Source organism: Felis catus, chromosome A2, assembly GCF_018350175.1.
Source record: "Felis catus isolate Fca126 chromosome A2, F.catus_Fca126_mat1.0, whole genome shotgun sequence".
NCBI classification, from domain to species: domain Eukaryota; kingdom Metazoa; phylum Chordata; class Mammalia; order Carnivora; family Felidae; genus Felis; species Felis catus.
In genome coordinates, this window is record NC_058369.1 from 134,353,959 (window position 1) to 134,381,403 (window position 27,445).

The following is a 27,445-nucleotide window of genomic DNA, read 5'->3' on the forward strand; positions in this document are numbered from 1 at the left end:
TTTCTTCACAGCTCTCGTGAGCTTTCTTTCTCATTTCAGCTTTCAAGTACTCCCCACATGCTGACAAGTCTCAACTATTTTCCTCCAGTCTAGACTACTCTCCTCGGAGAAAACTGGGATCTCTAGCTGTCACTAGCATCTCCACATGGTGGTCTCCCAGATACCTCAACTCTAACATGTTCTAATAGAGGGTCTCATCCCTCTCACTGCATCATAGAAATAACCTCCCAACTGGTTTTCTCCCTCCAGGACCCCTCCCCTACATAGCTGACAATGATATTAAAGTCAAATCCAATTATGTCACCCCAAACCCCACATTTAAACCTTTCACTCTATGCTGAACATAGAGTGCCAACCTTTCCGTGATTTGTCCATTGCCTTTATCTCTGGTGTCACCTTTTGCCACAATCTGCCTACTCTTTTTCTGCTCACCTCATTTTCTTCTGTCCCCCATCTTTATTCTTCACTAGTGCTATCTCATCTAGCTAAATGCCCCACTGGCCACTTTCTCTGACTAAGTTTTACTACTGACATTTCTGAATAAGAACAGCACTTTCATGCTCCTATTTATACCATTGTCCTTTCTACATAATATCATAATTGTTTGCTAATGTTTTTTTTCTCTCCCCTTCAACTTATACTTCCTACGAGATACAACAGATAAGAAAACAAGACAATGAATAATTAAAATGTAGCATGTGCTGTGAAAATGCTATGATTAGTGCAATTTTTGTCCATATGATATAGGTATTGCCATGAAAAGGCAGAGAATAAGCATTCTTCTACACAGAGAACCACCAGTAAAAGCACCTTAGAGAAGAAACCTGAAATGGATTTTGAAGAGTTACAATTATCTAGCCAAATGCTGGAGACTGAATGAGTAGTTGGTAAAGAAAGGACAGGAGAGGAGAGAACTTGGGCCACTAGTGAGAATCACTAGTGAACCCATATGACTGAAGCACAGAGTGGCATGCGGCCGCCGAATGATAAATCTGGATCAGGAGGCAAGGGTTAAGTGTGGAAGGGTCCTGTGCGCCACGAGTACAAATTTGGATTTTATCCTGGAAAGGCCCAGGAAAAAAAAAAAAAACTTCTTTTGATTTTCTATTTCATTGTCTCAGAAACCATTCATCATCATCAAGTTACTCCTAATACCAACCCCCAAATCCTGAATCTAAGGATGCTCTACACAGACTTATTCTGTAGTAGCTATATTTTCTGAGGTCTTCTCTGAATTAATGAACTGCTCTCTGAGGTCATAGGAAGACAAGCTTAGGAGAAAGAAACACCAAAGGATGGCAACAGCCACTCTCTCCCGAGCCCCCACTCTGCCTTTGTGTTTGGAACTTTAAAAATGCAAGCATCAAAACAACTCTTCAAGTCGTAGAAATGCTGGGAAGGTTAAGGATTGAGACCACGCGGCTAGTAAGTGGTAGCTCTAACCCCATACGGTCTGACTCTAAAGACTGCACACTTGCTGCTTTGTGACATGGACGCCTAGCACGAATCAAAGAATATTAGGAAATTGCAACAACATAGGATACATCTTAGCTATGAAAGATAACAAGACCGTGAATGGTGGCCAGATGTGAAAATGCGCACTTGATAAGCCGAATCAAAGAGAACACACACTGATTAAAACTATAACACACTGGATAACATTATGATTAGACATTAATGATAGAAGAAACTTTATATACCTAGTTGAAAATACAACGGTTTAAAAAAATAGGAAAAAATCTTCTGTAGCCAATATGCACATCGCCCCTAGAACTCCACACCTCTTGAGGCTTTCAACCATTCTCAGACATGCAACTTTGACACCATCGAAAAGACCACCCCGATCAAATAAATTTCCTTTAAAACGTGAAAAATTATAAAAGAAAAAGTAACCTGTGTGTCTAGAGAATAAAAACATTTACTAAGAAAAACTGAGAACACTGATATATGTTACTTATCCTTTCTTATTTTTTAGAAAACATATTTCATAAGATACATGATAAGATAATTTTCTGGGTTTTGCCTAGGACTGGCACATGCGTATCTTTGGGATTTTTTTTTCCTTTAGAAATCAATCTTCTGCACCATGAAATGAACTTGGGAAGAAGGGGGTTATAAGATAAATTGTATTGGTTGAGTTCTAATATTTACTATACAGATGATTTTCATCCTACATATATTTTTATGATCTTAGAGTGAATAGAAAACCTACCTCTACATTCACTTTTTTAAACAAAATTCCTTAGATATCCACTACTGAGAAGTTTAAGTAAATATACATGTAAATATTTATGCTCAGTTTTGGATTTCAAAGACTCCTGTTTTATGGTTGTTTTATATTTATTAAACAGTCTACCAGATCCGTATTATTTTCCCTTTTCCAGATTAAAGTAAAATTGGCAAAAAATGAAATCTTCCTCTGTCACTTGTAATTCACATAATGGGATACTGAGCATTACTCTTTGGTGACTGGAGGCTACAGACTTAATAGCTAAAAAGCAGCAACCTGAAATCAGTAATCATCAGGAATGTAGATTGGGAGATTAAACGTGGGAGATCATAGGATCATGGCTCCATCTAACAAATCAAATGGAAAAAAAGAAAAAGAAAGGAATAGAAATTTCAGCTATGAATGTAGTTTCCTGCACTGAGATATTAAAAGAAGTCTTTTTCCCCAGGTCTAGTGGTTTGTCAGTTCAATTCATTCTTCAGTACTATTTGAAGATTCATTCATAAGCAGGTCACAATAAATATAAACCCCATGACGTCACACATTTTTATTCATTTTGTATCCCAGGCACCTCTAAATTCCTGTAATTTAGTAAATGGTAGACATGTATTTGTGAAAACTATAAATGAGTAAATAATTAATAGTAAGAAATCCAGATACGATTCCATAAAATGTTAAGTGCAATAAGCTTTTTAGTCTTATTTCGGAGCACATATTGACTGCTGTTTAAAAAACTTCTTCCTATTTTATTTTAATGGGTATTTAAGGTAATATAACTATTGATAAATATTTTAACTAAATATACCAGGAAATCTTTACAAAGCTGAATCTCTCTAATATAAATTACTGTTAGAGCTTAGTTTGACTCACACTGATACATAACTGAAACGAGTATTGAAAAATGAGTTGTTATATTTTATTATGCATAGTAATTAAGATGTGCATAACTAACTATTATATATGAATCCATGAAGACATCCCTTGTGTTAAATGCATTTGAATTTGGAATGTTTACTAGAAAAATGTAGACTTCAATTTCTTTACATTTTTCCTCAAAACCTGATTATAGGTTTTCATAAGTAGCTATCAGACATACATGCCATTCCACATTGTCATCTTCTTTCCCAAGAGTTAGTAACTTGGTGAGTGGATTTCCAGTAAGGCCAGTGTCACTCTCGGGAGAAGGGTGCCCATGCTGTAGCAGAAGCGCACTGCTTGGCGTTGGAGGCTGTGACCGTTTAAGAGTCTGGTTGACGATTTGGTAGTCAAGGGTCATGAAGGGTTTTACTTGTCTCTGCACTTTCTGTAGCTGGGACTTCGCAGGACTTTCCAGGTGTGCTGAGACCTACAAAATAGAAACAGAACAAACGTGTGGTAACATTTGGTGAATTCGAGTTCCACCTTCAACAACTGAATTATGACAGACACACCACAATATCTGCTTCTCTCAAATTTATGATTCGTGCTTCTGTCATAATTTATACAAGATACTAGTAGGTGATAGTTTTTAAGAAGTAATTTAAACTTATTAAAATAATTTTAGTGCTAATTCATTTTTTAAAGAATAGCCCTCAAAATAATATGCAGCCGAACCAAAATTTGGAATAAACACATAAGCCCCAATACTTTTTGAGGTTCCAGAAAAGAAAGCCTAAAATAATACAAGGAAAATATAGCTGATTCACTATTATTAGTAATTTTCATATAATATGTATTTCCTGGATTTTTTATATTACAAAAAATATTCTATGGGACGTAATCACAACTATTTTTTATTAAATATATATATATATTTATTTACGTTTGTTTATTTTGAGAAAGAGAGAGCAATGGGGGAGGGGCAGAGAGCGAGGGGGACAGAGAGAAAATCCCAAGCAGGCTCTGCACTGTCGATGCGGGGTCGAACTCACAAGCGGTGAGATCATGACCTGAGCCAAGACCTTTAACCGAGTGAGCCACCCAGGCGCCTCATTATTTTTTTTTAATATTTTATTATTTACTCTTGAGAGACAGAGAGAGACAGAGCGTGAGTGGGGGAAGGGCAGCGAGAGGGAGAAACAGAGTCTGAAGCAGGCTCCAGGCTCTGAGCTGTCTCCACAGAGCCCTACGCAGGGCTTGAACTCACAAGCTGTGAGATCGTGACCTGAGCCAGTCGGAGGTTTAACCAACTGAGCCACCCAGGTGCCCCTCAGGTGCCTCATTATTAAATATTTTAAAAAATTATCCAAGATGGAGCAGAACTAGAAATATATATACTAAATATGAAATGTGATTCTTTATGGGTGGCGAATATGTAGGTGATTTTTTTTTTTACTTTTCCATATTTTTTAAAGTTTCTGTGCTAGACTTATTTTTATTTTTAAAAATCTTATTTTTAGGGGCATCTGATTCGATCTTGATCTTAGGGTCATGAGTTCAAGCCCCAGTAGGGAGTTCCATACATTAATTAATTAATTAATTAATTAACAAATAACATCTTATTTTTAAACCTTTCCATATTCTCAATAATAATCATGTAGAGTACTATGAATTGAAGGAACCATTCAGAGAAAAATCTAACCAGTGTCATGTGTCAACTAAACAACTATCCAGTATTTTGAAAGCCCTTTTCAAAACACAGCCTTAAAATTCTGTTAGTTATCACAGTTAACGATTTAACATTAATTGCACAAGGGCAATTGTAAGCATTTCAAGCTTTTCCTGTAAAAGACTCTGAAAGTAGTATTGCCTGCCTGTCCTCTTTATATTTACTATGCTGTGATGTGGCTTCTAATACATTTTCCTCAAGTGGCCTATATATAAACCTATTTAATATTTCCCTCATGTTAAACAATAGTAAAGACTGCGGTACAGTGCTTATTTTTCCTTTTATTTCAGCGACACAAACTACTCCTTAAATCCCTTAACATGCATTAGCTCAGATAAATAGCCTTTACAAAGTATTTTGCATTTAAATTAGCTGGTTTGGGGTACAATATTGTAGTAGTTACTTTAGTTTAATTCTGTTATGCTGACATTTTTAGCATTATTTTAATTGTACCTCCATAAAATAATTTTTCAGTCATATAAAAAAGATTAAGATTGGTAATAAAGATTACACATATTACTAATTATATTGCTATGAGCTTTAAAGTTGTAAAATAACATTTCATTAAAATGCCAGTGGTAATTTTTTTAGGGTAGCTATTTAGATTATTTTACAGTTTTAGTTAATCCTTCTTAATCTGCATATACACACAAAATATACATTATAAATAGCATCTTCAGATTTACAAATCATACAATGTGACAGAAGACTAAAGAACATTGTATACCTACAAATGAAAAATACCTCCCATTCTGAGAAAAGTATGTTGAATCAGAATTTACAACGTTCATTAACTAATTCATTTTTCACTTTGCATCCATTGACTCTAAGAGCCTTCATTAGAGTACTTATTGAATTTGGTGTTACATCAAGAGTACAAGAGAAGTCGTAAATGTGATCCCAGGGCTCTACAAGCTTATGATCTAGGTGGGTAGTATTAATATACAATTACAGTAAAAATACTAATACTAATACTAATAATATGCAACAGGTATCAGGCACTGTGCTAAGCTATTTACATTCATTATTTCATTTAATCTTTGTTACAGCCTTAGGAGGGAAGTATCATTAGTATCCTCACTGCACTAGGTAGATGAAGCCACTGAGACAGAGAGATGTAATAACATGCCTCCTCTCACTCTGCTAGTAAGGGATGGAGCTGGAATACAGAACCTGCCTTCTTAAACACTATGCAATCTTGGCCCTTGAATAAATAATTGAAGTGACTAAAGTGCAAAGCCAAAGCTTAGGGTTGCGTACAATGAATTAAAAATGCCACAAAAAGCAGTGGCTTTTTAAAATGAATTATAAGAGAAAGTGGTTATAAATCAGGTATTGGAAGGAAATGGCCCTGTACATGCGGCAAAGGGAAGGAAATCTCAAATACAAAAGATCAAAGCAAACAAGAAAGAAGACAAGAAGTTGGGAGATGGTCACAAATGTTAGTTGTCGAGAAGAACTCACATGAGTATGTTTCCTTTCTCAAAGCAAGACTACCATCTCCTCTTTAGACCATTCTATACAGATACAGAATAAAATATAAAATGGGATTAACCCTAATTATGCCTAAATTATTGTGGAGTTTTTTTTTTGTTTCTCTGTTTTTTTGTTTTTTACAGAGAATTACAATGGGTTAGTAGGCAAAAGTGAAGACTGTCTGGGACAGTCAGAGAACAGTTATAGAACATCCATAGGGTAAGCATAAGGGATTAAAGCTTAGTGGAGCAGAGAAAGATAATAATAGGATGTGAAAAAAACTACTGCCCAGAAAATCTCCATCTCCTTCAATAATGAACTGATACCAGAACAATGAGACAGGTAAGTGTAAAGCAGCAACTAAACCACATGCAACCTATTTTAAAATATTTTTAAATTGCCTGGCCCGAAGTCACAGCCACACAGCTATTGGATTTCTTTCCTGAAGGCCCCAGTATTTTGTGAGATAAAGTAGATGAAATGATAGGTCGCCATTCTTCATTTATCCACTTATTTAAGAATATTTTTTGAGGGCCAAATGCATATGCACTGAGTGGTACACTGAAGGTAGAAGGGAACTAACCACAGTGTCTGCCTTCATAGAGTTGTGGTCTAGTCCAAGTTTAGAAAGATAGGAGGAGAGGGGCTCCTGGGTGGCTCTGTCGGTTAAGTGTCCGACTTCAACTCAGGTCATGATCTCATGGTCAGTGGGTTCAAGCCCCACATCGGGCTCTGTGCTGACAGCTCAGAGCCTGGAACCTACTTCAGCTTCTGTGTCTCCCTCTCTCTCTCTGTCCCTCCCCTGCTCACATTCTGTCCCTCTCTCTCACTCTCTCTTAAAACTAAATAAACATTAAAAAAATTAGTGAAAAAGAAAGATATGAGAAGAAAGAGAAGAAAAATATGAGATATCTAAGGGCAAGAACTGTGTTTACCTTGCTGGCTGCTTTACTGCCATTCCTCCTGTACATAACCCAGAGAATGGCACACAGCAGGTGATTAAAATTGTGTTTGCATGTGTTCAATGAATGAATGAATGAGTCATTAAAGTAGAGTGTTTGAATAACTTTCATAGTACCATGGAGAGCTTTGGGAATCCACTAAAAGAGCTGGTAAACCATGACCAGAATATCAAAGTCTATACCTAGAAAGCTGCAGCAGCTGTAGACTGTGATTTAGTTCATTGGACTTTCAAAGAGATTGAGACCATCCAAATGTAAGGAAATTTCGCTTACAAAAGCAGTAAGTAAATCATATCCCCAGAACTCTGTACTATGTTTGAACACTATCACTCTGACACGCTGCTATTGCAAACTAAACGTAACGATGGTCAAATCCAAGCTTCTGTCTATACGCAGAAGTCTATTTTATTCCATTTAAAAGAATGTATGTACTTATAGTCTCTGTATTTTCCAAACTGTTATAAATAAATATAAAGTGTGAATGTGGTAAGAGATACTTATACCAGGAAGTGTAGGCTGAAGATTAATATTTCAATTGAGTACAAAAATTTATCCATGAGCATCCTGGCAGCCAAGGGAAAATGGGAAGTTTAATATATGTATATATATTATATAAGGTGGAACCTTGTGATATTGCAGACATTTGAGCATTTTTGATCTGTAGTGTTTGCCCCATGTGGGTCAACCTAATATATATTTCTTATTAAGTAATTAGATCATACCAGTTCTGAGGAGAGACAAATATTTTTATGAATAAGACCTGAGAATTTATAAGCTGCATATTTTCATGGATGACTTTAACAAAATATTGAACAAAATTCCAATAAGCAGTTTTTGTAAAATATGCAATGAAATTCTTCATATCCCCATATTAAAAAAATATTTTCTTAATTTGGGTCATCCAGGAAATACAGCCTAAGACTTGCCTAGGGGAGGTTTCATGGGGCGGGGGGTGGTGGGTGATTTCAGAACCTGAGCCACAGTAGGGTGAGGAAAGCAGGATCAGGCACAGGGAAGAGTGGCTCAGTTGCGAAGTTGACCATCTAGGCGATGCACCATCACATCCACTATGTTTATTTCGGATCAAAGGCCCAAAGCATAACATGCATCAGTGCAAGTGAAACGTCCAAAATACATTAACTTGTACAAATGTGACTGGACACTTAGATAAACACTTCCAGCCTCCAGGGCAACTTACACTGCAGACTCCATGTTCAGATACACTGATCCAGAGGGTCACCTGATACGATCATCATCCTGATATCAATTCTCTCAAACTAACCTTTAGATAGAAATTATGGTGTTAACAAGAAGTTCCATTATTTGGAGTTAAAAAACTAAAAGGCTAGCTTAAAAGTCTATTTTTTTTTAAGATTTCAAATGCAGTTTAGATTCCCATGTTCTTATAAAGGGATATGATCTTTTAAGAAGTTAGAAATAACATATTAGTGAGCTACACAAATGTTTAGAACCACTAATGTGAGAACTAGAGCAATGTGCTTAATGGGTAAACAATTTTTAAAAAAATCAGAATCACACAAACTCCTGCAAATACAATAAACTAAAGGGAAGGAGTTGGTCAGGAAGCAAAAAATGCGTACTCCTGGTTTCAGGAAACATGATTGGAAAATCACCTCACAAAGGCAAGATGTATGTATCTGTGTTGTTGTTGTTGTTTTCCTCTTTCTATTTGTTTTTAGACTAGAATAGATGAAGGAATCCTTATTACCGAGAGAATTGATGGAGGTCCACGAGAAAGCAGCCTAATGTCATAAAAAAAAAAGTCAGCTATCATTCTCTGACAATAGTAGGTGAAACAAAAGATGATTTAGGGTAACTGATAATCTAATAAAAAAATTTTTAAGTCTCAGAATTTAGATCAAGCTTGTGAGGGTTCAAATTTACAAATCAGCAAAGATTTCATTAGAAATTAAATAATGTCAACAAAATGTTATTAATTGACCTTATTTGCATTTGGGTGTAAGATCTCTTGGTAGGTAGAAGACTGTGGAGTAATGTGGGCCAGCCATGCAGTGCTGGCTAGAAGGACTCTCTATGCCCCCATGTGGAGTCATTCTTACTTTCACACAGTGGTTTTCAAATTATGCTCCTAGATACATGAGTTCATTGCTCCAATTTACTTTTCAGTGTTCTACACTGTAGTCTTTTGACCTAGTTCTTGTATGGGTTTCATATCCCATCAGTGGATAACAACAGAGAGAGTATATTGTACAAAGAAATTTTAGAAGTAGGTAGTTGCACCAAAAAAATCTTTGAAGGACTCCACCAACCCTGTGATTCTCCATCTATACATAGTTGTATCTTACCTCCTTAATACTGCCATCCATCATATAAATACTTATAAATATGATCCATTCACATATATAAGGTTCTTTTAAAATGTTATCTTTTTATAGAGAAACCATAAGATAATGATAAAAGCCCTCAGCTAATTCTTTCAACATTTACTGAGAGTTTAACATTTAATGAGAGTTTGCTCTTTGTTAAAGCCAGTCCCAAGGGAAAGTCATTCCTCTCTAGAAAGCAGGTCTATGACCCACGTGTCACTATCCACCTGGAGACCACTTATCTAAACTGAGGGCACAGGACCTGGGAGGAGATAAAACACCTTCTGGGTACTGGCCTTTTGAAACTCAAAACTAAAAAGTGATGGCAAACATCACATGAGCAATTATCTCAATAACAAGACTTTTTATCACCATTAATTTGACTAGCCAAACAAATCAATCAAGCAAACATGGACACCTACCTAATAAGCATGTTTAGACTGTCTGAAAGGAGAGAAACAGAAATCTATTCAGCAAGAAATAGATTTAGAGTAAATATAGTACTCTGTGATAGTAAATAAAAACATATACACTGCCACCAAACACACGCATTTGCATGCATGTACACACTCACACACCCCTATGAAAAAGCAGCACAGATAATACCATTCACTACAACATGACAGTCCTTATTTAATTTTGTTAATTTTGTACTAAGCTTGAATTTAATAAATGAAGCAAAAGCTTGGACTTCACAAGTGAGTAATAGGTAACTATTCATTATGTTCCTAGCATCAGAGGTATATAAGAAGAAATCTATTTTGGGGGGCTTATGAATCTACTACCTCTAGGTACCTACTCATAAATGCCACATGACATTTGTTAATGTTATACAGTAAAGATTAATAACTCATTTCTTCAAATCTTACTTTCTTCATAGCAGTCTTTGGATATGATATATCCATAAATCTCATCTTGACTAAACCTAAAATTATACAGTCGAGCTTGTCTGATTGAGATATAACTATTGAACAAAGTAGGGCCCGGTTCATCAAAAGTTTTACTTAGGTTTCTGAATAACTGTCAGCATATTTCAGCTGAGTATTATATAATCCAAAGCCATTTAATGGATAATAATGTAAAATATGATTGTAACATATTCCTTCAGTCACAATCATCTGAATTTGGATAATTCCAATGGTATGTCTTTCAGGAGAGACCTCCACTTAGAAGACTTTAAAGAGGCATTAATATTATTAAGCAGAGTTTGTTTAATTCAGTAGTGTTCTATCAGTAAAAATGCTTGTACTCCATGTACACTTGTATTTACACTATAAAGTCTAAGCTTCCCTCATAACTCAATCTAGCTCCATCTATACTTGCACTGATTTGTTTTGTTGATGCTAGCATCTCAGGATAATTACTATATTATACCTTTAAAAGAATTAGAACAAATATCAGCAATAATCGTGGCTTACTTGTGTTGATCGGTTTTTAAGAGCATGTGTATTTGGAGTTGTTGAGCCACAAACATCAATTAAGAATCACATCCAGAGTCTAACCACCTCATGTTGGCTTCAGAACAACACAAAAGGACCTGCACACACTCAAGTCAACTGGCAACAACATCAATGACTAAAATATGTTCATATGAAACATGGAGATAACTTGAGCCATAATACTTCAAAATATATTTGAACATCTGTACTCAGAGGTTTAGCATTTACTGATTCTACAAATATTTTTGAGTGCCTACTACAGATCAGATTTTATTCAACTATAATAAGTTCTGGGGATATAGTTATGAACAAAAGAGACAATCCAGTCTTCAAAGAGTTCACAGTTTATTAGGAAAGATAGATAACTAAACACACAATTGTAACACAATGTGATAAACTATGTGAAAGTAAAAGGTATCACAAAAGCAAGCAGAATGACCCAGACAGAAGGGAAGCAAGTTATTCAAATGAACGTGTGTGCCTGGATACTTATGTAGATAACAGTGGTGAGCAAAGTGAAACATGGTCTTTCTCCTCATGCAGCTTTTGGACAGGCAAAAGGGACAGATGTTAATCAAACTATCGCACAAATGACTGTAAATTCTCAAGCTCTGTAATAGGAAGGAGAGATACCTAAGACTATGAGCCTGTGGACAGAAATTATTTAGACAGAAGTTAGGGATGGCTTAGAGGAAGGGATGATAGGACTGAATCTGGAAGACGACAAGGAAGTAACTAGAGCAAGAGTATAGAGAAAGAATTCCGAGAAAGAATTCCAGGGAGATGGAACAGCATGTGCAAAGACCTTGATGGGAGGAAGCAAGATGAGAAAAATGATTGGGAGGAATTAAAGAACTGGAGCAGAGAGCTGACAGTGTGGTATGGGACAGAAGAGGCCAGCACAACCAGTCCATGCAATCCTGCAGGTATATAAATGTGTCTTATTCTCTTTATCACAGCAAAGGGGAGAGTAGTAGTTCAGCCAGATGAGTTCTAGGGGGTAAAAGGAGAGTGCAGGAAATAAAAAAGGGTGGTTTGAGCTAAGATCAGGTGACAAGGGTGAGGTAGTCACATGGAAACAAGTAGCTGGATTTAAGAGATGTTCCGAAATAGATTAAGAAATGACCCCTGAGTTTGTGGCTTAAGTAACTGAATGAATAGTGATGCCCTTCCCAGAGAAGACTGGAGTTTTGGGAGGGACAGAGAATCCTAAGTTTGGTTTTGAACACATTGAGTTTGTGAAGTTTTGAAGATATCCAAGGGTATATGAAGTAGACAGCTAGACAAATGGTTCTGGAACTCAGAAGTCAAGTATGGACCATGGATACAACTAATTTGACATTTACACTTAGATGGTAACTGATGAGATGATTTGTGGAGGATGTACAGAACTAGAAGAGGGCCTAGAACTAAACATGGTGGACTCCCAAGCTCTAATTACACGTGGAGCAATCAATTTTGTATTTTTCCCCTAGGTCCTATGGATTTCTTTCACATATTTTACAAAATGTTCACTCAAAGTTTGTATGGGTTATATGGGAGTAAATCCTCCTAAATTAAATAATTATTAGTTCTTTATATTTCCAAAGTCATGCATTCAACCCATTGATATAGATACAGACTTATTTCTTAATCCAATTGCATCACAACTCTCATGATCAGTTCTCAACCTTTTAATAGCAATTTTAAAATCCAGAAAGCTCTGAAAACCAGAAGTAGTTTTGTGGTTGTTGCTGTTTTGTTTGCTTTTTTAAGTCTGGTGCAAACCCATTTGGTGACAAAATCCGATCTGGAATAAAGTAAGGCTATTTATAATCTTTCTTTATCTCACTTATGGTAGATATTCATAGGAATTTCTGCAGATATATTAATGTGTTTGAATATGGGATGCAGTCTTGGGCCCCTCTGAGGTTGTCAAGGTATGAGTAGTAATGTACCACATTACCTTTCAATATCTGAAGTACTAAGAATTCTAAAACACACCTAGCCCTAGTTTTCTGGATAATAGATTTTGTACTCTTTTTGTTTATTGAGTGAACATCCTGTAGAAAAGACTATGCTATAGACTTTGCATAAATTATTTTATTTAATCTTATAACATCATAAATTAAAAATTCAAATAGGCCTGCACTATTATTTTTTAAAACTTCAGCACAATATTTAATTCTATTTTATTTTCTGAAATTATAATGTATCAATAATCAAAATTCAAGTTGAGCATATACTATCTCTTGGGGAAGAAATGCGATGAAGAAATGTGCTTTCTGATTCAACAGACAAACTGAATGAATGAAAGATGTGTTTTTCCTTTAATAAGAAGGAATTGTTCAGGTGTAACATTATATTTTTGATATTATTAGACATATTTATATGTAGTGCCTATAGCTGTGTTTAAATGAGTTGATACTACTCTTGGAAGCTTCAGAAGTTTCTCATACAATTAACTTGCCTTCCGTAAATGTAGAAATATACAAGTTAGTTATTTAAGCTAGATTCATTAAAATGTCTTAAATTTCTTTTTTAAAAAGTTTATATGACTGCATTTAAACTTAAACATTAATATTTAATAAGAGGACTTTTATAAAGCAAAAGACATTTTGCTTCAGAAGTCAACAATTGGGCTTAGATGATATTTTATACTTCACAGTTACTTTCAACTTAAAACAAAGCTCTAATGTAATAGTTAAATGTAATTTTTTTCATCCTCAGTATAGTGACCTTAAATCATTTTCATTATGAAGTTGTAAATGTTCTTTCAAGGATTCACAGAATAAAGGAGAAACAAGACTGACTTCTTTAAAAGGTCTTATTTCAAATACCTTGGAAAGTCATCAGTGCATTTATTTTTAATTTTACATGTTCTAAAATAGATTCAAAACCATAAATAAGAATACCTGGGACCAAAATCCAAATCTCCCTATTAATTCTTGTCGTTGCTTGCATCATTCTGTTACAAATGCATTATATTTTTCATCTTTAATATATCTAATGGTTAGATTTGTGATAATATTAATATATCATCAACTTATACAGACCTTGAAGAAGAAAGTCACAGGCCACATAAGGTAGTCGAATTTATAACAAAGAAATTTGTGTATTTTGTGAGATTAAAAAGATCATAAAGGTTTATTCCTGGAAAAAAAATTCTAAACAATTCAAGTGGTTTTATCCTATCTCGGGTTTGAAAACTTTTTATATCCTTTATCTACTTTATGAGTTGATATATGATCATCAATTAATGAAGTCATTTTTATCATAATAAAATGTCATCATTAGAACTGCAGTATTCCAGTCTAACCACTTTCTAAAGAATATGATTGGGGCATTTTAGGTAGTTAAATATTAAAATAATCTAATTGAAAATGAGACTATGAGATTATTCATTTTGATTGACAAACTGCAGAAAATGGCTTTGTTTCATACATACATTTCTATCACTTAATTTTTACAGTTATTATTCATATTTCTGGGGAAAAAAAGGTAAAATTTGCATTGTCTTTGTTTTACTTAACTAGTAAATATGATGATCTCTGGCTCTTTGTGTTTTAAATGCATGTGTTATTACTTTATCTACATTAATCAAATTTTTCAAGTAATCATGCCTTCATGTAGGAAAGGCCTTCCGGTACATAGGTGTAGATTCACCTCTCCTTGTCACAGAAGAACAATGTTTCTTTAGAATCAAAGAAACACACTCCCATCTTAAATTTTTTGGAGTTATAGAAAGTACATAGCCATGAAACATGAATTCATTGAGAAGACTGATCACAGAACCTCATGGACTAATTGAAAGCTCCAGAATGCCGAATAATAGTAGTCACTGTCACACATAGAATCAAACATTCCAATGATTGAAGTAGGGACTTTTGTCCTCATTCCATAGATGAAGAAACTAAAGCTCAAACAGGTTATCGGACTTGGTCACAATCACACAGGCAAAAAAAAAGTGAACTCTGCTTCTTGTCTTCTGATTGCAAGTAGGGTATTCTTTCAACTACAAGGTATTTATTATCAGTTCACAAGGATAATAAAAATGAACTCCAGCCTCCACTATTAGAAAACAAATTGTGTCCTATATCTGTATACAAGTATCAATCAGCTGATTCCACTCTGGTGGAAAAATCTTTGGAGTTGCTTCCCCATGATTAGTTAACTTTGACTCGGCTCGCTCATGATTTTGTTTTTGTGTTTTGCTTTGCCTGTCTTGTAACCATCACATGGTGCAAGATCTGGGTTCTCTATCCAGTATGGAGCGATGCTGCAATTGATATCTATCATCAGAAAATATTAACTTTAGATGAATGTTTCCTTTTTTTTTTTAAGATTCTTTGTTCCACTTTGGTCTCTAGATCTGTGTATTAAAGGTACACAATTCTGAAGAGTCTTAGTCCTTTTTCCCAGGAGAAGATTTAGTTTCCTTATATCATCTTTACTGTTACTAAAATGTTTCTTTCCTGAAAACCTCTAACTCCTTTTCATGAGACAGAACAGGTAGATGGAGAGGGAGGAGGTGAGGAAGGCAGAAAATACTATTTTCAGCTTGGCTTATTCTGAATAAAAATCTTGAGCATTCTAGAATTCTAGTCAGTATTGTAACTTTGGAAAATGTGGAAAATATTTACTGTAACTTCAGAGATGAAGATCTAGGATTCTCTTTCCGTTGTAATTTGAGCAGACAAACCAACTAAAATAAAACTTTTTCATTGAAATTTAAAAGAAAAAAATACATAATTAAAAAATATATTATTTTAGTCTTTTTAATCTTTTACCAATTATTTTAAATTATTCCATGGTAAATAAACCAATGCTTCCCTCACCAAAGATGTCCATACCCTGATCCCCAGAACCTATGATATGTTACCCTACGTTACAAGGAGATTTTGAAAGTGTGATTAAATTAAGGATTAAGGTGCAGCTGAGAGGCTGCGCTGGTCAAGGATGCTCAGGGATAACAGAATGATGGGCAAGAAGTGACTCTCACAGTGTGAGCTGACTGAAATAGGTAGAGTAAGGGCTGCATAGGGAAGGGAACAAAGGCCTAAAGGTGAGAAGATGGAGTAACCAATGGATTAAAAGACTCAGTTACACCAAAGAGAAAGTACAAAGAGTAAGAATGCAAGAAAGCTGGAAGGCTGGGGCCTGAGCTTAGGACCCTGGATCATCCTCTGAAATCCCCTAAACAAGGTACTCCATAATCTGCCCCCGTCAACTTTTCTGTTTTCATTTTTCCTGTCGTTGCTCACTGCCCCTAAACTGAAGGAAACCAGCCAACACTTCCATAAATGTCCCTCCCTGATCGTTACTACAGGTCACTTGCTTGGTGGTGGCAAAAATTCTACCATAAAAGATTTATTGGTAAAGTATACTGTCTATCAACCATGCTTCTTCTTATCAGTGAGAAATCATTTCCAAAACTGCAACATCAGACATGGTTTTAATTTTCCTCCTTACTGCCTGGAGAAAATCTTACAACGACTAAATGGTGGACATTTGTTCACTTTAAGTATGATGTTTCCATGAGACTAAACAAAGTACAGTGATACATTGCATAGCTAATTTGGTTTCTAAGTGTTTCTACCATTTAATAACTTATTATAATTTAATAACTTATTGTCACAGTTTATGGAGTCTTCCTTGTCATTGAAACTGAATTTTTAAGATTCAGCCACAAGATATAAGGTAAGCAGACAACAAGATTCAACTACAAGGTATTTATTATCAGTTCACAAGGATAATAAAAATGAACTCCAGCCCCCACTATTATAAGGTAAGCAGCCACAAGATTGTAAGGTAAGCAGACAACTGCCATGGAATCCAAAGACAATAATAAATAGAATGAATAGGACACAGTATACTACATTTATACAGTATTTTACTATCACCAGAGCACTTTCTTACCTACTTAACCCTTTTATGATTTCATATTTCGTCCCTTATGATTCTAATCTCTTATTTCATGCATTTTACTGATGAACTAATGCTCAGAGGGGTCAACCAAGTTATAGAAGCAGCACAGTTAAAAAAATCAATCTAGATCTGCTTACATTATACTCTCTTCAAAGTTAAAAATTATACTAATAATTATCATAATAATGGTATAAATTCTAGTAAGTATAGTAAGTATTGCTTTGTGTCAGGCACAGAGCTTGCTTTTCCTTGTCTCGGGTAATCTTCATAGCAAGCCACTGAGGTGAGCTGCCTAATTCTCTCCGTAGGAGAAAGTAAAAATAGAGGATAAGTTTAGGAGCTTTGAGGCAAAACAAAAGTTCAAATCCTCACTGGCATCACTACTGAGTCTCTGTTCCTCATAAGAAGTAATTATTAAAGCAAAGCTTTTTGCCTTTAAAATTGACAAATATGTCTTAATTCTTAATACCTAGTGCTGAGGAGGGAGCAACACAACAGATACTCGCATGAGTTGCTACCAAGGAGGTAAATTTGTGCAACACATTTATATAGCTTAAGGAAATAATCCTAAATGTGTAAAAACTCTGAAGCATCAAGCTGATCATTGAAACATTATTAATAATGATTCTATAATACAGAGAAAATCTCAAATTTAAATATATATCCCAATGGTGTCTCTATAGCATGCTTTCAACTCTGAGATTTGATTTAGCTCTCTCTTTTACTCAGATCAAAGGGCTTTATTGCTAAAAACAGTTAATCATAAAATGACTAGAAAGTATTAACTTTGAAAACAAAACTAAAGTAGTTTCCTTTCCCTACATTAATCACAAAATTTAAAAAAAACAGAATGATACATCAGGTGACATACAAGGGAAAATATGACTATTAAGCAAGCTATTTTAAGAAAAGTGCCATAACTTTAATGTCATTACTAATATTGTAGCTCTAACTTCTATCTAATCTTATAATTGAATATATTTAATAGAAGTACATAAGGTAGCAACAAAGTTCTGAACATTTACTAAACATTTCCGTTTCCATGGGAAAAGTTAGAATTTTAGGAGGGTTAAAGAGCAGCATGTGAATAAGTCTTTCAAACAATAACAGGATATTTCAAATTCTCAGTGTTAAACACATTAGGATACTCGACCAACATAAAACAGATCATAAAAAAATATGCTTACAGCAGACAATAACCTCAATGCATTCTCCCCATAAAATCCAACATTATGGTATTGGCACAAAAACAGACACATAGACCAATGGAATAGAATAGAAACCCCAGAACTAGACCCACAAAATTATGGCCAACTAATCTTTGACAAAGGAGGAAAGAATATCCAATGGAAAAAAGACAGCCTCTTTAACAAATGGTGCCGGGAGAACTGGACAGAAACATGCAGAAGGTTGAAACTAGACCACTTTCTCACACCATTCACAAAAATAAACTCAAAATGGATAAAGGACCTGAATGTGAGACAGGAAACCATCAAAACCCTAGAGGAGAAAGCAGGAAAAGACCTCTCTGACCTCAGCCGTAGCAATTTCTTACTTGACACATCCCCAAAGGCAAGGGAATTAAAAGCAAAAATGAACTACTGGGACCTTATGAAGATAAAAAGCTTCTGCACAGCAAAAGAAACAACCAACAAAACTAAAAGGCAACCAACGGAATGGGAAAAGATATTTGCAAATGACATATCGGACAAAGGGCTAGTATCCAAAATCTATAAAGAGCTCACCAAACTCCACACCCGAAAAACAAATAATCCAGTGAAGAAATGGGCAGAAAACATGAATAGACACTTCTCTAAAGAAGACATCCAGATAGCCAACAGGCACATGAAAAGATGCTCAACGTCCCTCCTGATCAGGGAAATACAAATCAAAACAACACTCAGATATCACCTCACGCCAGTCAGAGTGTCCAAAATGAACAAATCAGGAGACTATAGATGCTGGCAAGGATGTGGAGAAACGGGAACCCTCTTGCACTGTTGGTGGGAATGCAAATTGGTGCAGCCACTCTGGAAAACAGTGTGGAGGTTCCTCAAAAAATTAAAAATAGACCTACCCTATGACCCAGCAATAGCACTGCTAGGAATTTACCCAAGGGATACAGGAGAACTGATGCATAGGGGCACTTGTACCCCAATGTTTATAGCAGCACTCTCAACAATAGTCAAATTATGGAAAGAGCCTAAATGTCCATCAACTGATGAATGGATAAAGAAATTGTGGTTTATATACACAGTGGAGTACTATGTGGCAATGAGAAAGAATGAAATATGGCCCTTTGTAGCAACGTGGATGGAACTGGAGAGTGTGATGCTAAGTGAAATAAGCCATACAGAGAAAGACAGATACCATGTGTTTTCACTCTTATGTGGATCCTGAGAAACTTAACAGAAACCCAAGGGGGAGGGGAAGGAAAAAAAAAAGAGGTTAGAGTGGAAGAGAGCCAAAGTATAAGAGACTCTTAAAAACTGAGAACAAACTGAGGGTTGATGGGGGGTGGGAGGGAGGGGAGGGTGGGTGATGGGTATTAAGGAGGGCACCTTTTGGGATGAGCACTGGGTGTTGTATGGAAGCCAATTTGACAATAAACTTCATATATTGAAAAAAAAATCCAACATTATCATGTGAGAATAAATTATTCTTTCCATCCTTACGGTATTGTCTTGCCCAAACCTGGGAGCTCATTTCAAAGTAAATTTCTAAAAGTAACACAAGCATAGATGTATAAAGGGGCTTGCTTTCAAAAAGCAGCTCAAATAATAATGTCGACCAGATTCTCTTGCATCTCATTAAGGGTTTTGTTTGGTGTTTTATTTTGATTTTTTTCTTTCTCTTATAATTCTTAGAACAACTATCATCAGTGGCAAGGTCAATGTGGTCTTACCACAAGTCACTAATGACTAAATTGGCATCCTGATATCTGAGAAGTCATTTGCTGTCACATATCTATCACCAACCCTTCAGAAGAGTAAGAGTACAATGTCTTATTAAGACTTGGCCAAGTTAGGGTAGAATTTCAATCTTATTGAACTCTATATGTGCATAGGGAAAAATGGGATTGTTTTGTAGCCTATAAATATATTGCCAGCTCTAGCAAGCGACAAGACATCTCACTCTAGAAAGTCAAATGCTGCAATGTGTCACTTTCAAACTTCTCTCACTGGTCCCAGGAAAATAGGTACATATTTCAAATAAAGTTATTTAAAGTAGATTCTGGTATACAGACACCCACGTCCTCCAAAGTTAAATTTCCCAGTTAGACTGTCTCCAGTCAATCTGACCACTTCAACCTGACAGGCAAGCCAGTCAAATAAGCAGTCACAGTGGGCCAAAAATCTGTCAAAATGGTTTGCTTAACTGCTGATTACTTTCTGACTGACTTGAGCAGTCACGTTAATCAAAACAGTCAAACCAGATTTCCCATGTATACACAGTCTTAGCTCTTCCTGTGTTAGTAGGTGTGCCTTGTTTATATATTTTAAAGGAGTTTTATTAAGTTACACTGTTTAATAGAAACAAGTCAAAAATGTGACTAACTAGTTTGACAATTAGGGCTCTCTTCAGAGTTGGTCCTCTGCTTCAGTACCAGGGAGAAAAGGCTCATTGGGCCTGCCTGATAGCTACAGTAGGGGACAGGGGGAGAGCCAGACAACAGACAAGCATCATGGAAGCTATAAGGACCCATATTCCCAGCTCCTAATATTGTTTGGTTAGAGGACTGACACGTGTCCTGACAAGGGATTAGGCTAGTTACACTTTTTGAGATTAAATGAAAACCCTTAAAAAGAACCCAGTGTAGGGTTAGTGACATAGATGTCACTCTTGACAATGGTTTTCCATTTTAGTGTGAACAGCCATTTTTGTCAGAAGAAGGATAAGCTTTAAGAACCCCCTTAATTAGGGGCGCCTGAATGGCTCAGTCAGTTCAACCCCCAACTCTTGATTTCAGCTCAGGACATGATCTTGTGGTTCATGAGATGGAGCCCTATATTGGGCTCTGTGCTGACAGTGAGGAGCCTGCTTGGGATTCTCTCTCTCCCTCACTCGCTTCCCCTCCTCTGCTTGCACTCTCTCTCCCTCAAAGTAAATACATAAACATTAAAAATGATAAGAATCCCCTTAATCAATTTAAAAATGGGGGTGACGGCAATTTTATTTCTCAGCTTGCACAAATGACAACTTTAAATTGAAGGCTGATATTTCAAAAGCACTGTTAGAGCAGCAGTTGGGATTACAGGTTTTGGAATCTGCCCACCTAGCTTCAAACCTGGGCTCTTCACTGACAAGCTGTGCACCTTCTGGCCAGCTAGTTTTTTTCCCAGTATGTAAAATAACCTTATCTATACAATGGGCACAATACTACTACTCAATTCTCAGGATTGTTCTGATTACCAAATAACAATGGTAGCAAAGCACTTTCAATAGGATAAAGTAAGGAAGACTTGCCATGAACAGGCATCCCACCAGAGGAAGATGGTCCAGCTCAAGCTCACCATAACTGTGAGAACATCTTGCTCAAATAAAGTATTTCTATAGAGTACTAGACTTCTTTTATATTTGCCCCTTATGTTTGTTTTGAGTCTTGCCCCAAATAATAGTTTTATCATTTGATATATTTATAATTTCTAATAACAACACTAATAAGCATAGGCTGAAGTTTCTAGGTCCTCATTCTATGCTTAACACCAGCTTAGTCACTTTCTCATTTAATAATCTTGAAACCCAATGAGGTATATTAGGTTTACACATGAAATTGAGTTTCAGTCAAATCACATGATCTGTCTGGCATCAAACAACTGGTTTTAACAGAGCTGGTTTTAAAACCTAACCATCTTTAAAACCTACACTCATTCTAATACACCATGTTTCTAAGAGCCTATAATGTAATAAATATCTAATAAAGAATAACATTCTTCTAGCAAAGAAGAGTAGTTGATATTGAAGATTTGGGACTTCCTAAAGAGAAACATTTGTCTATTGGGCTTCTGAAGGTATTACAAGTAAACCCTGACCTATCATATTCAGAGCTCATGTTCTTTCAACTTCCTTTATTACCACTTTGGGTTTCAAAACAATAAAAAAAAATGCCTGGAACACAAAATTCATATATTCTAAAGGATTTAGAACTAGACAGGATTTCAAAGACGGTTCAGTCAACAAAAACAAAAGTAGAAGGTCTTGTTAATTGAAGATGGCACCCACTGACTGAAAACTAAGCAGCTGTTGTGACATCAAGACCATTTCATACTGGTTTCCTTGGGTGATTTTTCTGTCATTGATAGAGGTAGTAATCTCAGATTATAACATGCAAAAAAAGCCTAAAGACTCTGAAGGAGCATGAATGAATGATACTTCTGGGAAGAGCCTAGGCTTCTAGCTAAAACTCAACATTGGAGGGTGCAATCCAACATATAGGATTAACATCTCATGAGACTTGCCCGAGGTCAGTTCATCTCTCTGTGATGCCTTATCCTCTAGATGGAAATAAAAACAGTGAACTCTCTTAAATGTGCCCTATGGTCTGATTAAAGATTGAAAAGGTCTCTAAAAATCCACAGCACTCCCAGGGAAAAATGCTAAATATCATTATAATTATTACACCAAATGCCATAATTTGGTCTCCTCAGATTCCCTTTTTATGTAGATTCCATCACACTCTGACTTTTGACTTTTTGCCTCTCTGACCAAATCTCCAATGACAAAGCAAAGGGAAATGTTGAGGCAATTAGTGGGAAATGGAAGCAATTAATTCCCTTTTTTAGTAGAGACCTGGCCTCTGTGAACCAGTTTAACCAAAAATAATCAATGACCTTTCTCTGACCAAACTGAAGAAAATCTACTTGATATTTGTCACTGGTTATCCATCTACTGCTTCAACATTAATGAGTCTTTTCACTTTGCCCCTTTCTTTTATGAAATAGAGCCATCTATTCTGGTCCCTTGTTACCTCTGCAACTGCTATTTTTGCAAATCGAATACAGTCAAAGACCTCGTTATCCATGTGTAAGCCTGGAAACCATTTTTAGTATAGCTGTGGTTTCTGATTTCCCCAACCTTTCTCCCTTGAACTGTTTCCCCTTCTCTAAAATAAAGATGGGATCTTGTTCAAAATGAATGAACTAGAACAACAAAGATACAATTTAAATTTGAAAGTGACCAAAAAAAAAAAAAAGATTGTATAATTCATCTAGGTCTAAGCACCATCCAGACCTAGAACCAACTCCTTGCCCCATCACTTACTCACTGATTACCTTTGGAAATTTACCTATCTTTCAAAAATCTCACTTTTCTCTAGTGAACAATGGAGATAAGAGCCTCAAGGGTATTGTCAGCCTCAAATGAGGTGATACATGCAAAGTTTTTAGCACCTGATGAGAGCCCAATCAATGTTAGCTATTATCAACTGGAGAAGAGAAGACTTCATGCAACAGAGCTGCATTTGATATTCATTCAAACTCTTCCAAGATGACTGCTACTCAAGCAGAAGTAGTTAACAGTCAGTCTCCTTTTTATCCCCAAGTAGAATATGAGTTTGGCTTATGCATTTATTTTATAAATTCTTTCCTTCTAGCATATTCTGGAATATCTTTGCTTGCTATTTTGTTGCTGTTCATGTGTTTTGTATTTAGAGAAATACATTTTAAGCAACTGGTCAAAAGTTTTGTCATGTATTTCATTGGACATGCTCAGTAAGACTGAATATAGGTGAATTTAGATACTACTTAGTACAACCAGTATTTCATTTTGAAACAAATAGAAATGTGAATAAATTGGCAGTACATCGACATGACCTATGAAGAAAGGCAAATTAAAAGTTACCTCCTGAATTACACAAAGAGTTGCTTTGTTCTCTACTTCATTTTGCTCTGAGAGCTCTGTCCTAGGCCTCCTCTGAGGCTGTATTTAGGAGAGGATATCGAAGCGGGGGGGAGGAGAAAGCCAGATATATGATATAGTAGCCCATTTCATGCTCTGAAAATCTGTCAGAAATGTGAGATCAAGGATCTCATAGGGAGAAGGACAGAGGTCCTCCCTTTGGGCTCTGACCTAGATTTCCAATCTTAGAGTTCCCACATCCAGTCTAAGTTTGATATCCCAGGCATGAATTCAGAACTACTTTTCAGGCACAGGAGACCTAAACTTTAACACCACCAGACCCCCATCCTTCACACTCAGTCCCAGCCCTAGCCTTTCACTCTCCACACCAGATATTACTTCAACTCAGAATATTCAGCAAACACACACACACACACACGCGCACACACACACACACACACACACTTATTCAAAGTCACATGGCAAGTTAGTAGCAAGCTAAAAACGCTAAACTTCTGACTTCCCATTTCAGTGTGTTCTCTCAGCACTAAACCAAGCAACCACAAAGAAATCACTGAATCACTTGCAAATATTTGCTTGGCCCACTAGTTTGGGAGCTAACCCATGTTCATTTTCAGTGGTTATTTCTACAGTGGAAAATGACATCGTCCACCACCTTTGATTTTCTTATGAAGTAGGTTCTATCATATTTTTAGCAAAGCACTTGCCTTCTGTTCTTGCCAGAGGTACAACCGCTTTGCAAAGTATTACCCAGAGGCACACACTTGTCCTTGTTCTCTTAAAGCAGATACAGGAGTGCTCTATAAACAAAATCTAAAACTAATGGCTCTAGTCTTTCATCCCCCCAAACTGTGTTCCAAATGGCCAGAGATATCCAGCTAAAACACAATTAGATCAAGCTACTCCTCTTGTTAAAATCCTAAAACCTTAAAAGCATAGTTATGGTCTGCCCCCATCTTAACTCTCCAGCCCTACTTTATGTTATTCCCCACAATGATCGCAAGCTCTAATCAAAGACCCCTGAATGTGCCATGCTTTTCACAACTCTGCACATGCTAGTCTTTGGTCTGATGCTTTTCTCCTATCCTTTGCCTGCCTAAAGAATAGCTAATTATTTTTCAAGCGTTCTTTGAACCCTTCCCAAACCCCCAGACTCATAGGGAATTGATATATACTTTTATAACTTGCCAGTGTGTTTAATTGTTGAAATGCCTCACCTGCTCATTGGCAGGTATGCTATCTTTGGCATCTTAGCATCCTTAAAACTTAGTGCTATGCCTGGTACACTCCTCTACTTATATACCTTCAACTTACCCAACTTACATAGATATTAACTAAGTCATTGCTCAAGACAAAACTACACATTTTCTACCTTCTCCAGAAGGTGTCATCAGTCACCTCACTGGGAAGACTCACCACTGGTTTGTTCCTACCCTAAGAGTGGATACGCTCAGAGTTTTCCAAACACTATGTCCCTACATGTCCACAATAAATGTCCTAAAGGTCACTAAGACAAAAAAAATGGTTGTTTGCAATAAAAACAATAGATGTTCTACAATTTGGGAGCATAGAGAATGTAAACACGGTAGAATACACTTAGGGGAAATATCTTTAATGGTAGGTATAATTCTGATGGAAAAAGCAAATCATACATCATGTGAAAAGATCCTTGTACACGTGAAGGACAATCATAAGCTACAGAAGAGAAAAAGTGATTGTCTAAATGGAAACAGAGAAACTTTTGAGAATATGACCAAAAGATCAATGCCTTTTGACCTAAAATTAATTAAGGAGAAACCTAAAAGTTGGCCAGAACTTAAAGTTTGATGGTAAAAAGTGCTGCTGACAAAATTTCTATTGCAGACCTCAGATTGTTCAGTAGGTTCAAATCCTTTTAAGTCTGCACAGGATCAAAGGGAGCAGACATTATAAACATCTTAGCTGCTGAGATATTCCTTGCAGACACTAGCTGAGATCATTACCTGCCTATAGACAGATTTTCAAAGTAGTAGGTACTGGTCTAGTTTTGGGGGGGAGTGGGGAAAGATGTTAGATAGAATGAGTTTTTGGCAAAGGGGAGATAAAAGTGAAATATCTGACTGAACAGATAGAGAGTCCTGGCTCAAATTCTTATTTGTATGGAAATACATCTAAGGAAGCTGAGTATCTTTCATTTGTTAATGTGCATATGAACCTCTGTATTGGGAACTTGGTCACAAAATAAGAAATACAGAAAGAAAGGGAGGGATAGAAGGATTCTCTGGCCCAGTAGAAAAACACAGAAAGTGAATCACAATCTGTTTTAGTACGCTGGTGGAGGAGAGTGTTTCAGGAAAGGCAAGAGACGATGTGCAAATACTCTTCCATGGTAACTGTTAGGAATGAACACAAGGGAGCATGGGAATCCTTATTAAAACTAAACCTCTACTTCCTAGATTCCTTTTTTTTTTTTACTTCTTACCTACTCTTTCAAATCTGCAGAGATAGAAAGAAAAACAGCAACCTAATGGATCTTTAAGATCATTAGGCCCAACCTCCTATTATATCCTGAGAGCAATTACAAAATCCGTAGCAAGGGCTTTCTCTCCTTGACCAACCTATTCCTGTAACTGGTCACCTGAGGAAATTCCACAACCTTACTATTTCACTTTTTAATAATACAGATCCCCTCAATTTTTCTGATGTTTAACATAAACCACCTGTAATACATTCTCATACCATTCTTCTTTTTTTTTTTTTTTGCTAATGAGTAAGCATCCAGACTTCCCATGCTCCAATAAGTACAATTTAATGGAATCACATAATTATCTATCCACTAAGCTCTCAAAGTGATGTCTGCCAAATCTTGATATGTCTCCAAACACCTGCACCCCAACCCACAGACTCCTTAACTGGCTGGTAGCTCACAACAAAATAAGGAATATTTTTATACATTAGTTTCTTGATAAAGAAATAGTCTTTTTCTATAAGACTATTGTTAAGCTCTCCTCTTAAGATTGGCTCATGCTTTGTAAGACACTGGTGGTTCTTAATGCTTTCCTCAGCTCTGTGCCTCACAGACTCTTCCTGATCTTAGTAAACCCACTCAGCAAAATCTGAGCAGAAACTATAATTTGCACTCTACATTTGTTTTGTTTTATTTTGTTTGCCGAAGAGTGTAAAATTTGCACTGTGCTATTTGTAAACATTATCTTTCAAGATCTGCCATCATTCTACTGCTTAATTCAATATTTTATGCTAAAAGAGTTAATTAAACATCTCCTTGAAGAGTATGGCATGTCTAATAAACTTTGGATAATTTTATTTGTACGTTGATTTACAAAGAGTTTAATGATTGCATTTCCACATGTATAATATGATTATTGTTTTATCAGTATCCATCATTATCCCCTTTGAATCATGTTTTATTAATTCATTTGAAACCATTGTGTAAGAATATTTCTTTCAGTTTCTCCTTTCCTTATTTCTCCTTTTCGACTATTCAAACCACTGTTTTCAAAATTGTTCCCTACTTCCACGGTGTCAATTACTACAGTTTCTGAAAACTTCACTTATGCTATATATTTGCATCATATTTAAATGTCTCATAATTATTTTGGTTATCTAGAACTTATAACAAACCTTGTGCCATAGTCATT

At 36.0% G+C, this 27,445-nt stretch overlaps 1 protein-coding gene across 5 annotated transcripts in view; it reads right to left on the reverse strand.

The window, feature by feature from the left end:
- Positions 1 to 27,445, reverse strand: part of TFEC (transcription factor EC) — a 136,843-nt gene that overhangs the window by 46,408 nt on the left and 62,990 nt on the right. For all 5 annotated transcript variants that reach the window (XM_045052636.1, XM_019825733.2, XM_019825731.2 and 2 more), the window contains one exon: positions 3,327 to 3,575. In XM_045052636.1, coding sequence (XP_044908571.1) covers positions 3,327 to 3,575 — 249 coding nt within the window. The remainder of the gene's footprint in view (positions 1 to 3,326; positions 3,576 to 27,445) is intronic.